Source organism: Chinchilla lanigera, unplaced genomic scaffold (assembly GCF_000276665.1).
Source record: "Chinchilla lanigera isolate Chin_1 unplaced genomic scaffold, ChiLan1.0 scaffold00007, whole genome shotgun sequence".
Classification (NCBI taxonomy): domain Eukaryota; kingdom Metazoa; phylum Chordata; class Mammalia; order Rodentia; family Chinchillidae; genus Chinchilla; species Chinchilla lanigera.
In genome coordinates this window covers 975,459-990,855 of record NW_004955408.1, presented here as the reverse complement: position 1 = coordinate 990,855, position 15,397 = coordinate 975,459, and the positions used below count along the sequence as shown (strand labels likewise).

Here is a 15,397-nt window from a genome sequence, read left to right as displayed (position 1 = left end):
AAGACAGGAGCTCACTTTGTAGCCCAGGCTGACCTCGAACTCCCAGCAGTCCTGCCTCAGCCTCCCAATGCTGGGATGACAGACGTGCGCCACCACACTCGCAGCAGTTAGAAGTTATTACAGTAATCAAATTTCATTAAATTAAAAGAAATTTATTCATTAATTTCTTTAAAGGCAAGTGAATTGCACAGTGCACAAAACGTCATGAAACATGACTTTATGCTGCACAGTGGCGCCATTTTTTCAGATAACTTGGGTAACATCCTCTACCTTGCTGGTGCGATTCTTGCCATTACTAAATAAGCTTCTGTAAAGCGAATGTTTTTCTAGTAATTTGTGCCTATGGCATTTTTTCACGGGTTAGTAGTTTATCAATAATAAATTCGCTAGGGCGAGGGAATTAGCTCAGTGGCACAGCGCCTGCCTGGCAAGCGTGAGGTCGCGAGTTCAATTCCTAGTACAAAAAAAAAAAAAAAAAAAAATTAGTAAATTCTCTAAACTTTAACATAGAAATCTTACGAGTAGCCCGTTGATGGAGTCTATAATGTGCATCTCAGCTGCCATACCACAAATTAGCTGCATTACAATTTTTGTGCTGTTTTAATGTTTTCCTTAAAGACGGGCAATATGATGACTTCTGGTCTGCTGAATAAATGCTTTTTTTTTTTCGTTACTGTAATCGAAGACAGTATCAGGTTTTATGTTTCCAGGAGTTCCTTTGATCAAAGTACATGCATGATTTACAGTCCATTTCACAGATTTTACACCAGGATGATTTTCGGAGACAAATGACTTCACATTTGTCCTTTGTTTTTGCTGTACTGGTGAAAATGTTTGGTTTGGCTGTACTGTGCCACAAAAAAGTTTCTTTTTGTAAAAGTTCTTGTGCTAGGAGTATACTCGAATAGTAACTATCTGCACATAACATGCTATGTTCAAATAATAAGCTGCTCATTAATTTCAAAACGACACGGTAAGAATACCCTTGCATGGAAGGCTCGACATTTTCTCTGCATGGCCATGTGAATCACAGGTATAACCACTAGGTGCACATAATTTATATAATTTTATCCCGTGTTTGAGCAATTTTCCTTTGATGTGTTGGTGCAAATGCAAGACATTCTCACCATAAAATCATACCTCCGTTGGTCCCCGCATTTTTCCAGGTTTTACTGCACCCTGGAATGTACTAGTTTCTTCCATGATTTTTCTAGTTTCATTCAGGGAATCCCCAGTTCTGCATATCGTGTTGTCAGAGCAATGCAAACAGTTCCAAACAGCCAGAAAACTGTACAGTATTCTTTCATGTCCATTGGCTTGCATGTTATTTTCAGACAAATACACTCTAATATCTGGTGATGGTACTCTCCCCATAATTAATAATATACGTATTGCAGGGGATATAGCTCAGCGGCAAAAGCACTTGCCTGGCAACCACAAGGTCGTGAGTTCAATTCCCAGTACCAAAAAAAAAAAAATTTTGTAATAATATACCTATAACGAGTTTCATCATGCTAATTATAACATTCGTAGCATTGCTGGTGTTTTCATTTTACCGAAGCCACATTGTATAACTTATCGGTGTGTTCAACTATAATTTTGAATATATTATCAAATATGAATAATTTATACAACACAGAAGGATCACTGCAATTAATATTTATTAGAAGTTCTGCATTTTGCATTTCTATGTGCTTGTATTCTTGGTTTGGTTCAGTTCGGTTCAGTTTTAGAGACATGTGGTTCAGGCTGACCTTGAACTCACTATGTAGCCCAGGCTGGCCTCCAGTTCACAGGGATCCGCCTATAGGGATCAGCCTCTGGAGTGCTAGGATTACAGACATGCACCCCCCACTCCCAGCCTTTGTGGGCGTGTTCTATCACATTTCTTTCTTTTATTTGCTGCCATTCTTTCTCAAGATCTTCCACATTCATATCCAGATCCACACTATGTTTGTTGAATGTACTGACCACAAGATTACATATATCTAAAAAAAAATTACATTCGTCTAACTCTAATACATCTTCCTCTTGAGAGTAATAGACAGGTCATGACATTTTCCTCTGATGAGATATAATTACAGAGTCATCTACTAAATCATCTGTTTTCTGCTTAATACTCTAATGGGAAAAAATTTGCAAAATTGAAATACTCTTAAAATTGAAAAATGAATGTTATAATGTACATATATGTATTGAAAAAGTTACATATGGGGGCTGGGGATTTAGCTCAGTGGCACAGCGCCTGCCTGGCAAGCACTAGGTCGTGAGTTTGATTCCCAGTACCGGAAAAAAATTTAAAAAAAAAAAAAAAAGAAAAAGTTACATATTATTACAAAAAAAAAGAGAACCACCAAGGAACAACAAAGGAATAATAAAAGAAAAATTTACCACTGAGTACAGTAATAATTATCCATGAAATAATAGTGACTTTTTATATTAACAAAATAGCATACACAGGTCAGCTATAGAACATTAGACAATCAAATTCCAATCAGAGCCGCCAGGCATTGAGGTCCAAGAAAGAGTTCAGCCACCAGGCATGAGCGTTCCGAGTCACAAAGGAGGATGTGCCTGGTTCTGTGCAGCCCCACATCACTGCATGGCAGGGATTGGGTCCCCCACAGACACTGTGGGAAAACAGTAATTGTTTTTTGAAAATTGCAAGTTTAAACTGGGCATGGTGGTACACGCCTCCAATCTCAGCTCGCGGGGAGGCTGAGGCAGGATAGTTGAAAGTTTGAGTCCAGCCTGGGCTGCAAAGTGAGCTCAAAGCCAGCCTCAACTTCATACTGATACCTTGTCTCAAAAAGACAAAAAAAAAAAAGAAAGAAAGAAAGAAAGAAAGAAAATTGCAAATTTATCACAGATGAAAGAACTAACATGGGACAAAACAAATCTGGAATTTTTCTGTGATTATTACTTTTTTTTTTGAGACAAGGTCTGGACATGTAGTCCAGGCTGACCTCAAACACATGGGAATCCTGCCTCAGACTCCCCAGTGCAAGAATTACCAGCATGCACCACCATGCCCAGGTGAAATTTCCTTTTAAGGCTGGAGTACATTAGTAAGAACAATGATACTCCTATTCCTCCATGCTCCTCTTCAAGATGAAGATATTCTGTGTCAGTTCTACTGTTTTCTGAAAACAAAATACTCCCTAGCCAGGCTTGGTAGCATACACCTGTAATAGCAGCACTTGGGAGGCTGAGGCAGGAGGATTGCCGCAAGTTACATAGTGAGTTCAAGCCCAGTCTAAACTACACAGTGAGACCCAGTCTTGAAAAAAAACAAAACAACAGAAAAAGTTCTCTTGATGCTCAGCCTTAGCTCTCCCTGAACCCTCTCCACACCCTTACTCCCAGCACACACACTCACATACATCACACACAGACATCACACCCCCTCATACATTGTAAGTACATAGCACACTCACGTCAGTGCACATCACATGCATCAGGCACACGTAGACCTCTGCTACTTAGTTGGGTGCGGACCGGGGCCCGCAGTAATTTCCAATGAGCCACCTTGCTCGGGTGCAGTGCCCAGTGCTAGCGTCCGGGTCCCGCCTGTCAGCCCGTGCTCGCTGAGCCAGCGTTGCTCAAGCGGCCATGCTAGCCATGCACTGGCCCGTGAGCAGACTAGACCCCGTTTACCCCCCACCCCCGCACTGTCCCCCGCACTTGCCAGGAGGCTCTCGTGGAGGGTCCTCCTCCCAAGCTGCTTCCTGGGCAGTGTGGCTTGCTGACCCCGCTGAGCATCACGGCGGGGGTGTATTCATACCACCCAGATGGTGCAGGAGCCCAGCACTCCTCTGCTCGGCACTGCCTGCCGTTCGCACCTGTCACAGGCCATGTATGTGTTTGAAAGGTAAATGGTGACCCACAGGGACACGTATCTGCAACTGCCGCACAGGCCAGGGAGGGCTCCCCATAGGCAGGGAGTGTGTGGTGATGACCCAGGCCTAGGAGGTAACTGCACCCTGCTGCGCTCTTCAGACACACCACAGCTGTGTCAATCTATAAAAGGTGGTTTTCTGGCCACGTGTAGCGGCTCACACTTGGCAGCCTAGCTAGCCCTCAGGAATCCGAGGCAGGAGGATCACTTTGAGTTCAAGGCCAGCCTGGGTTACATAGTCCAAGGCCAGCCTGAACTACATGGTGAGACTCTGTCTCAAAACAACAACAACAAAATTAATACACAACTACACATTTGCTTAGGTCTATGCAGGGTCAGGATCATCAGTATTACCATCTTCCACTTCTACATCTTATTTTCCTAAATAGTGTCTTCTGGAATACCCCTTGAAGGACCATCATAAGGCTCTGTTTTGCAGTCAACATTTTTCTTAAGTAGAAGGAGTATTTGTCGCCAGACATGGTGACACAGCCTGTAATCCCAGCACTCTAGGAAGCCGGGGCAGGAAGATTCCAAGTTCAAGTAGAAAGACCCTGCCTCAAAAAGTAAAAGAGGACTGGGGATATAGCTCAGGGTGAAAGCCCTAAATTTAACCCTTAGTACTGCAGGGGGAATACCTGCTAAAATAACTATAATAGACATAGTGTAGTAAGAACACAAACCATTAATAACGATTACCACTGTCAAATACAGATATTCCCCCTTTAATGATCTGTTTAATGACTTTCAGACTTTGAGGCATGCTGTTGGGACTTAGGCCTGTCTTCGTTTTGTACAGTTGTGGACATCTTGATGAGCCTCAGTGCCTTTCCTGTACGGCACATCTTGCTTGCACAGTGCTGTAGTTGTTGCTGTGTGTACAGCACAGTGCTGTAGTGCAGTAGGGGTGCTTACACCAGCGTCGCTGCATGTGAGGAATGTGTTGCACTGTACTTCGAGACAGCCCCAGTGTCACGGGGTGATGGGAATCTTCCACTCCCTGTAATCTTGTAGCGTGGCCCATCACGTTATTACGCAGTGCCTGGCTGTAATAAACACCAGCTGTTCATTCATAAATAAAATGGACTGTACCTGGCCAGAATAATAAATATGTGATGAACAAATGCACATTGGAAAGTCCTCATCTCCCACTTAGAGCAGGGTGCCCTGCCTTCAATCTGCACACACCTGCGTTCCTCTTGTCCTCCAGCGACCCTGAGTAGGGCCAGCCAACTCCTGGGTGTGCAGCAGCTGTGCAGCCTGTGTGGTTGGAGGGCTGGGCACTCACACATGCCTGGTTTGAAACATTTTCTGTGATTTGTGTTGTGTAACTGATGGCCAATAGGAGCCTGTGAGGACACCTGAAGTCAGGTTCCTATGGGTCCCCCTTGCCCCCCCATGCAGTCAGGGAGTCCTGTGGCCCAGGCTGACCAGAGCTTGGAAGGCAGGGACTGAGAGAACCTCGAATCTGCCCTATCCCTGAGGTGACATCGAAGCCCAGGAGGGCCCTAGGAGTGGGCCGACTTCCGTCTTTGACAGTTTCGTAGCCACCCGAGTGATAGGTACCCTTATTGTCATATTGGACAAAGACCAAAGCTTGGCCCAAAACAGTGTCTGTCACCTGTGTCTTTAAAGAACCTCAGATGTAAAATGTCAAAATACATTGTACCTGGATGTTTGTAATTAGTCATTTTAAAGTAGTATTCACTAACTGCCAGTCAGTGTGGAAAGAATGTGAACATGAGTTCGAAAGGGCTGAAATTTGGATCCCCAGGCTGGCCGAGGGCAGCAGGATTGGAAGCCAGGAGGTGTGGGCAAGGACCTGGCCGGGCAGAATGCTCTGTGGAAGCCAGACGCACCAGGGAGACCACAGCAGCCACTACAGGGGTCGGGCTGCTCCCCCTCACTGGAGTAGCAAGGGCAGGGAGAGTTTTCAGAGGGAGCAATTTAGCAGTAGAGCTTGAATATGAACAGTATTCTTGCCAGTTAACATTTTGATAGCAGCACTTTTTTAAGACATCGCTGTGGAATGCTTTGAGTGCTGTTTTAAGATGTCAGCCACATCGGGGCTGGGAGTGTATCTAGCGGCAGAGCAATCGCCTAATGTGCACATGCATGAGATGCTGGGTTCTATGCCCAGCACTGCCAACACACAAAAATTACCCTCTTGGATCGGGCCCCACAGTAACTGTGTTGTGCATAGTTGTCTTATTTGGGTTTTTTGGAATTTAGTAAAGGAAAATACAAATGGATTTTTAAAAATCCAACTACAGAAAAGAATATTGAGTGTGCAGTAAGTTCCCCTGCCCCAAAACTTTCCTCAGTCCTAGTGTATCTTCCTGGGTGTCTCTTCATGTAGCTGGTTGCTTTCCTGCCTCAGCAATTTCCCACACCAGGCACTCACACAATAAGCTCTTAATTCCTGGAGACTGTTCCTCCTATTGCCCTCATGCCTGGCACTAGGATTTTGGGTCATCATAAGTTAAAATTAGATTTTCTTCACTCAGAGGATATAAGGATAATGGGATTATCTGTCTGTGCTGAGATTTGCAGAACCAAAGACTTAATTATATATATATATCTCCTACATCTTGCTTTTAGAGTGAGCTCTTCTAAAGGATGAGTAACAAAGTATGCATGTTCATAATGTGCTCCAGCATTAAGAAAACATTCTGCCACTTAAAACTATGTGGCTAGACCTGTCTGTAGTTCAGTTCTTCTGGAGGCTGAGGCAGGAGGAGCACTTAAACCCAGGAGTTCAAGGCTAGCCTGGACAGAATATTTTAAAAATTTATTTCACTGTGTCTTTCTCAGTTTAAAAAGTTTGTTTTTTTTTTTTGTTTGGTTTTTTTTTTTTTTCGGTATTAGGAATTGAACTCAGGACCTTGCACTTCCCAGGCAGGCACTGCACCACTGAGCTATATCTCCAGCAGTTTATAAACAATTGTGTCATCCCTCTATAATTCAGATTCAGTACAGAGAATCCCAGAACCCTCTTTTGCTTAGGAAGGTTGGGGTGGGGGGGTGTTGCTTGGGGAGGTGTTTTTGTTTTGCTTTGTTTTGTGGTACTGGAAATTGAACCTAGGGCTTTCCTACTGAAACCTTCCCCCTTTTATTCCTTTGGTTTTCTGAGGCTGAGTCTCATTGTTCAGGCTGGCCTTGAACTTACAGCGATCCTCCTGCCTCAGCCTCCAGAGTGCTGAGATTACAGGCTTGCCCCACCACGCCCAAATCCCCAGCCCTTTCTTAAAAATGTATTTATTTATTTTGAGAAGCAGTCTCAATAAGATGCTAAAGTGCCCAGCAAAGAGCCAGAAGCCACCCTTTCCCCCCTGAGAAGACGAAGCTTCTCAGCTAAGTACAGTTAAGTGAGGAAGCAGACACCTCAGGAGCCCTCGCCTTCTCCCCGTCTCTGCGGCTGAGCAGGGAGGGGAGCCGTCCACCGTCCACTGTGGACTGAAGCCCGGGGTCTGCGTGGCTGGCTGCGATGTTCCTGAGGGGATCTCCGCAGCTGTTCTTGCTGGGCTGCGGTCACCTTCCTGTGGCTGAGTTTTCCGTTACCTCCTTGGCCAGCCCTCGCGTCACTCAAGTTTCCGATGTGTGCATTGGGACGAGGGCGCTGGCTCGGGGCAGAGTGCGTCCCTGGGGTCCGGAGTACTCCTTGGAAAGTTGAAATTTAAGAATAATTAAGCCAGGCCCATCCGACTGCTTTCCCTCTTCACAGCCCAGGTGCCGGGTTTACAGTGCTCCTTCCCAGCCGCTCTGCCCGCCTTCTTGGATTTTGCCGGGGCGATGTAGAACTTCGAGTCCTGGAGTGCCTCAGTATTTATTTACGACCCTGATGGCAAACTCAGTGCTTCAAGGTCCGTCCCTTCGCCCCTCGCTTACTGTGGAGGGGCGGCTCCGCGGCGGCTGTGCGGACGGGCGGGCTGCGGGCCTTCGCTGTCGCCCCGACGCCGGCGTCCCGGCCGAGGGAACAGGCGGCGCGCGCCCGCACAAGTCCGATGTCACCTGAGAAAGAGCGAGAGGAAAGCAACAGGACAAATGTGGCTGAGGCCGCTTGATTCTTACTGATTTTAATTCAAAAAAAGCTTTTCAGTTTCACGACTGTCCACTACTTCGACGAAATATCAGCGACTAGGGTAGTCTGAGCCTGGAGCTGAGGGGAGGACAACTCCTCGCCGGAATCCGGGCAGAGAAGCACGCAAAATGGCGCACGCGCTCAGTGGGCGTGGTCTCCACTGAGTTACCCAATCAGGGTGCGGAGGGGCGGGACCGCTTTCCCAGCGTGCTCGCTAGTTAAAATAGAGTTTAGGCCCTTTTATTGGCCGAAAATGGAGCACGGGTTGTGGGAGACACCAATTGCGGTGAATGTTGGTATAGCCGTCGCCGTAGTAACGAGCGCAGCGGCCTGTGAGAAGCGTGTGGAACGGCAAGCAGAGCTTCCTCAGAGGCCTAGGTAGGGCTGTGGCTTTACGGGGGGCGGTGAGGGCTGACTGCGAACCCCGGTTACCAACGCGTCTGTCCGCGCTCCCGGCTCTCCTCCAGTGCCTGGCGACCCACCCCTTCGCCACAGACCTCCCCCAGTCCACTAACGACTAATGTCCCTGCTCTTGCCCCACAGCCTCCAAAAGCCAGATGATGGAGGAGCGCGCCAACCTGATGCACATGATGAAACTCAGCATCAAAGTCTTGCTGCAGTCTGCCCTGAGCCTGGGCCGCAGCCTGGACGCGGACCACGCCCCCTTGCAGCAGTTCTTTGTGGTGATGGAGCACTGCCTCAGACACGGTCTGAAAGGTGGGCCTGGGCTTCTGGTTGCTGGTTGACAGCTGTGTGCAGAGCAACCCCGGCCCTTGAGAGGCACACTCTAGAGCCGCGCTGTCCAAAGGAAAGTGCAAAGACATAAGCAGTTTTTAATTTTCTACTGCTACACTTTAAAAGTTAAAAAGAAATGAAATTAGTATTAATACATATTCGAAATATTTTGACACATAATCATTATTTTGAGACTTTATTAACGACATTTTACATTCTGTTCTGATACCAAGGCTCAAAAGTCGCCTGTGTTTTACACTTTCAGCAAATCTCAGTTCAGTTCCTCATTAGCACTGGCCACAGTGCAAGTCCCTGTGAGCAGCATATGTGGCTGGTCACTGCCTTGGACAGTGCAGTTCTAGAAGACAAGGCAGACAGTAAACACAGAAACAGCCGTAGTTGCAAAATGCTGCTCAGTCAAGGAAGCAAAGTGGGTTAAACAATGGAGAATTAAGGAAGGAGACTGAGCCAAATGGGAAAGACCAAAAGGTCTTTCTAGGGAGGTTAAACGTGAGCTGAGACCCAAGGAGAAGGAGCCAGTGCTGCAGATTTGGAGGGGGATAAAAACTCATGCAAAGGTCCTGAGTGGGACCCACCTCAGCTTAAGGAGCTGGAACCTGAGGCCTACTGAGAGAGAATGTGAGAGGAGGCCAGGGGAGTGTGAAGGAGATGATCCTGCAGGTCCTTAAAGTTCATGTGAGGAGTTAGGATTTATTTTACATGTATTTGGAGGGTTTGAGGGAGGATTTTGGTCCAAGTCTTGGACCACAAGAAAATAAAGCCTTAGGGTCAGAGTTAGGATTAGTATTTTAGGGTTTGGAGGATTTCAGAGTTAAGGTAACCTAACCTGCATCTGTAAAAGAACTTCCAGCTCTGCCCAGAATGAATTGTAATGGTGGGAGGTGACACTGTTGGGAGCAGGGAGACCGCTTAGGTTACTAGAGCGCTTCAGTGACAGGTGGTAGTGATGGTTTGAAGAAATGAAGCATTGGTGTTCCCGTCAGAAGGAAAAGGGGGAAGAGATTTCCCAGATGAGCACAGCAGGCACCTGTTTTATTTCAGGGCACTAGAGAAGGGGCTTAGCAAGTATATCAGAAGCCCTGCTGCTGGAGGGAGGAGGAGCTGATTTGCTCCTTGGCCGTTCCCAGTTCCCAGGGCTGAATCAGAAGGACCAAGCAGTGGGTTCTGCACCTTTCACTTGGCTTTTGGGAGAAAGACTATGGGCCCCTGAAGAAATTTTACAACGTGTTCTTATGAATAACACTTTTGTTTTCCCTTTTAGTTAAGAAGAGTTTTATTGGCCAAAATAAGTCTTTCTTTGGTCCTTTGGAGCTGGTGGAGAAACTTTGTCCAGAAGCCTCAGATATAGCTACTAGTGTCAGAAATCTGCCAGAATTAAAGTGAGTGAGAAGTAGTAATACCAATTCGATGTTTTAAAAATACTCCTTCATGTTTACCCGTTTCTCAGTTCCTTGCTGATAAAACTTTCTGTAACTTGGAACAAATTGTAGCATGAACCACACTCTACTTAAACTTTAATCCCAGTCCTGCTACTCGTTATCCACACCTCTCTGAGATTCTCACCTCTCTGAGCCTCGGTTTCCTTTGCTTTCACATGAGCACAGTGATTCCTGCTTGCCGTACAGGTCACATAGGTTGAAGTGGTATTGTTAAAGAGCACTCAGAGGAAAAGGAGTCGTTAACACTCCAAGATCTGGATACAGCTGGACAGTGTAATAGAGTTTAGGCCAGATTTTTAATTCCAGGTCAAAGGGCATCTGTGAATAGGCTGGGGCCCATGAGTTATTTTAACATGTCTAGATTTGTCCTTGGGACCACTCCCCGTGTTCTCAGAATCAAAAACTGGAGAGGACATAAATGAGGGATCTTCAGGGAATCTGGCATTCCTGAGGGGCTCTGGGGATCCATAAGCTGATGTAAGAGTCCTCCACAGAGTCTTCTGTGGAAGGGCCTAATGTTCAGCATTTGCTTGACATTTCTGTGGAGGCAGCCTGTTGATTTTAGAAAATAACAGCTACCACTCTAAGGACCTGCTTTCTGCTGGGCTTTGAACTGAGGGCATTTCACTAACTCATCTAATCCTCTGCGCAGATCCTCTGGGGTAGCCCCTGGCGCCACATTGGCAAGTGTGGAAACAGACTTAGATGGGTGAAGTAACTTGCCCGAGTTCTCTTGGCAAGAGAGTGTGGAGCCAAGAGTAAGTCACTGGTCTGTTGGGCTTTACAACCTTTAAATCTCACTGACCTTGACCGTCGTCAAGCTATGTATGTTCTTCTCAAGACTGGACTTGGGCCTTTGGTCCCTGTTGCTAGTGCAGCCTTCTGGGCCTCCACCATGTAAGTTTAAAGCTCTTTGCACTTCCAGCTTCTCAGATTTTTTGGTCTTTTTGAGACAGGGTCTCACTATGCAGTTCAGGCTGGCCTTGGGCTCACTTTGTAGCCCAGGCTGGTCTCGACCTCGCAACGATCCTCCTCCCTCACCTCCCGAGTGCTGGGATTACAGGCGCATGCCAACATGCCAGGCAAGCAGATATTTTTTTGATGCCCTCTTCTTTTCAGTTCTGGGGACTACATTCAGAGTCTCATAGGCACCCCACCCCTGAGCTGCATCCCCAGTTGAAGGCATTTTTGACATTTTACTACACTGAGCAATAGCTCACTGCCCTCAAATCCACCACATCACCACATTTCATTAATCCTCTGGTTGCTAAGCAGGTTACAAGCCTAAGTGTTGAACATCCGCACCCTGTCTGCCAAAACGCCAGACCCCTGGTTCTCTGCTCTTGATGCTTTTAGGAGGAACCTGGGGGAGCCGAGAAGTTCTAAAATTTCTGTGGTATTTTGGAAATATTATGACTTAGTGGGATTTTTTTGTGGGGCTAGGTAATAGAGGACTATTTTAAATAGTTTGAAACAGGATAAATTTCACACTTCTTGGAAGACTTTTTGTAGAGTTTAATACTTTCTTCTAATTGAAATTTTTGGGCCGGGGATATAGCTCAGCGGCACAGCGCCTGCCTGGCAAGTGCAAGGTCCTGAGTTTGATTCCCAATACCAAAAAAACAAAACAAAAACACTAATTGAGACTTTAAAAATATGTTTCATAGCATGACCTATTGCCTAAATGGCTCACTGTTTTCATGCCGCGTTTTTTACTGCACATAGCTTTACAGAATAGATCCCAGCTGCAAACACTGGCTCTTAGACCAGGCAAGACTGCTCTTTCTTTTGAAAAGTAAAAACATTTTTTTCTAATTGCTTGATTTTTAATTAGGAAATAAAAGCAAGCCGGAAACAAACTGAAACTGTGTACTTCTTCCATTACCCTACAACCAAGGAATAATACTACTTAGGGTTGAGGGTAATAGCTCTTCCACAAGACCCTAGGTTCAGTCCCCAGCACCCCCCAAAAAAGGGCAAAGGAGAGAAGAAATATATCTTAGTCAGAGTCCTTCTGGATCCTTGTGCTGTATGTCAGTCAGACAGACAGATGAGATTCTGTATTTTATCCCCCAGCGCATCATACTGCACTCATTCAGCTGAGGACAGTTTAGCACTGCCCACCAGGATTACAGATGGATCTGCTCCAACCCACACTCCCACCCCAGGCCATCCCTGCCGATGGAACACGTGACACAGTGGCACATGCAGTCTCCACTGCTTGGGGGCTGGCACCTGAGGATCACTTGAGCCAAGCAGTTCAGGACCAGCTGGACGACATCTGAAGATCCCGTCAAAGAGAAGAAATTCTAACTACCTGCTACAGCATTATTGGTGACAGCAGATTGGGACCAGAGGTTCATAAGTGAGTCACTGAAGCTGTGAGGAAGTTCTCCGTGTGCTGAAAGATTTTCAGGATGACAGAGACTCTGTGAAGGACGCATATTGCCGAAGGCGTGGTTTTGGCTTTGGTTCATAAAAAGGAGAAAGAGAAGAGTTTGCAGTTGTTTTCACATAGGAGAACCTGAACTAGAAATTGTGTTAATGGATGCAGAAGAGGGACAGGAAACAGAGGACAAGATCCAGAAAGAGGGGCTGGGAATTTAGCTCAGCGGCACAGTGCCTGCCTGGCAAGTGCAAGGTCATGAGTTCAATTCCCGGTACCGGGAAAGAAAAAAAAAAAAGATCCAGAAAGAGTTGGAACTGAGTGGTTTTCATACAGTACTTCTGGCTTTAAACCAGGTGCACGTATCATTGCCTATTCCAAAAACAGCAAAAAGTTTAGTATTTATAAAGTGTACATACTGTTTTATAGTTTTTTCCACTTAATTTTAGATTTTAATCTCATGTCAAATAGTCATCCACATCTTTTTTATTAGTCATATTCTTTTTTTTTGGTACTGGGAATTGAACTCATGACCTCAGTCTTGCCAGGCAGGCACTTATGCCACTGAGCTACATTGTCAGCCCTTTATTAGTCATATTCTTTTGCAGCAGGTTGTTTGGTTTTGTTTTTGAGACACGGTCTCACTATTAGTTCAGACTGGCCTTGAACTCTCCGTATACCTTTGGATGGCCTCAAACTCACAGCTATCCTCCTGTCTCAGCCTCCCCCATGCTGAGATTACAGGCCTGCACTATTAATACATGTTCTGTATCTGACACAGTAGTCGTACATGTGGGTAGCGGACATCCAGTGTGGCCTTGCACTGCCTGTGTATGTGTGGTGATCAGCTGGGGGTGACACCTGTCTCTTCAGACATTCAGTATTTCTTTATGCATAGCATCTTTTTTTTTTCTTTCTCTTTTTTTTCCATATTGGGGATCTGACCCAGGGGTGCTTTACTACTAAGCTATATCCACAGCTGTTTTTATTTTTTATCTTCAGACAGAGTCTTATTAAGTTGCCAGATTTGCCGCAAACTTGTGATCGTCCTGCCCAGTCACTAGGGTCACGGTCATACTCCACTGCACCTCACATCACACACCCCAGCTCATACCATCGTTTGTAAGGGGCCACACCGGATTCTGTTGTATAGTTAATTTTTAAAATGTTCATGTGGGCTTTGCAGTTGTTCTCATATTCTCATTATATTCTCACAGTGATTGGTCACCATCCCCAAACATAATTTTTGTGTCTGTCCTAAGTGTGTTTGCACTTTAGTGCAAATTGCTAGATGTTGAATTTTGAAATCTGTTGTCATCAGATTCTCAGCCAGAAAAGTTGTACCACTTCACATGCTTCCTAAGCTGCGTATCTCAACCTTTATTTTTCCTACCATGCCAACATTGCATATCTTTGTCTCCTCCTTTTTTACTGTGGTTTAGCATCATTTATTCTTGAAATTGGGTGAACCCTTCTGAGCCTGGCTTCTGAGCCACGTCTAGCTAGGTCTTCGGCCCTGCAAGCGTCCGTTCATGTAGATTATTAACCGTAGAGTTGTTACTCATGCAGTTACTCTGCTTAGAACAAAATCTCTTTTTCCTTAAAACAGTTTTAGTTCTATGGGTAGAAGCTTTCTCTTCTCATGAGCAGTGTGGGCCTTTTCAAATCTGCAGCTTTGAGACCGGTTGCACAGAGACATGATGGTCTGCGTGCTGACGCTGTGCCGGAAGACACTGCTGTAGAAAACTTTATGCTGTGTGCAGTTTACCACAGTTGAAAATACAGCTCATCGTAAAAGCTTAGCCAGTGCCTTAGTGGTCCTCAAGGCTTCGGCACTGCCGTGCACTGTGCTCTGTGTCCATCTTTTGAAAGAGAGTCCATCGTGCCAGTCTAGCCTTGTGTTTCCCAGCTTGCTGTGAAATCTTATGTATGCAGAGTCCTATCTAATCATATTTGTTCTACAAATCAGAATTTTATGGCTTAAGATTTTTTCCTTTTGTTGGGAAAAAAAAAAAGACAAAGGGCACATGCTTAGGGTGCAGACTCCAACAGTCCCCAGAGGTGTGTGTGGTACTTCCTCCGCTGGCCCCTTGGTGCACATCGCCCTGACTCAGCAGCGTTCTTGGGCACTCGGCTGTGCGCTCCGGAGGCGTGTGTAAATCGGTGCATCCCTGACTGAACTGGGGTGCGGCTTTCTGTGTCTGTTGTCGTCCCACCACACAGCTTGTTCTCTGTTTGAATTCCAGGACTGCAGTGGGGAGAGGCCGAGCTTGGCTCTATCTGGCCCTCATGCAAAAGAAGCTGGCAGATTATCTGAAGGTGCTGATAGACAATAAGCATCTCTTAAGGTATTGCACTGCTTGTCTCTGTTTTTGCTTCATAAATAATGACAACACAATTCTGTAGGTCCTTTTGAATTAAAATAAGAGTATATAAGCTGGGCATGGTGGCACACACCTTAATCCCAGCACTCTGGAGGCTGATACAGGAGGATCTCTGCAAGTTCAAGGCCAGCCTGGGCTACAGAGTGAGCTCAAGGCCAGCCTGAACTGCATGGCAACACCCTGTCTCAAAAAGACAAAAAAAAGTATGTAGTGTTTACAGCTTTGATTGAAATTATTGTTAATCTTAAGTATTCTATGGCTTAGTTTTAAAATGGCAATGCTGGTTTCTTTTCTGAACACTGATCTCTAAACATCGTTATGAATGAACATTCATATAACTTTATTTTGGAAAAATTTTGAAAATAATTCTTCAAAAATGTTAATACCTAAGAGTTAGTAATTGACAGTCTATTCCATTAAGCTTCAGTGAAATTATATATTTTTGAAATTATA

At 45.5% G+C, this 15,397-nt stretch overlaps 1 protein-coding gene across 1 annotated transcript in view; it reads left to right on the top strand.

Moving 5' to 3' along the window:
• Nucleotides 1-15,397, top strand: part of Rufy1 (RUN and FYVE domain containing 1) — a gene marked incomplete in the record, with an annotated part of 44,876 nt that overhangs the window by 862 nt on the left and 28,617 nt on the right. Inside the window, 3 exon segments of the mRNA XM_013507916.1 lie at nt 8,523-8,696; nt 9,997-10,114; nt 14,807-14,908. Coding sequence (XP_013363370.1) covers nt 8,523-8,696; nt 9,997-10,114; nt 14,807-14,908 — 394 coding nt within the window.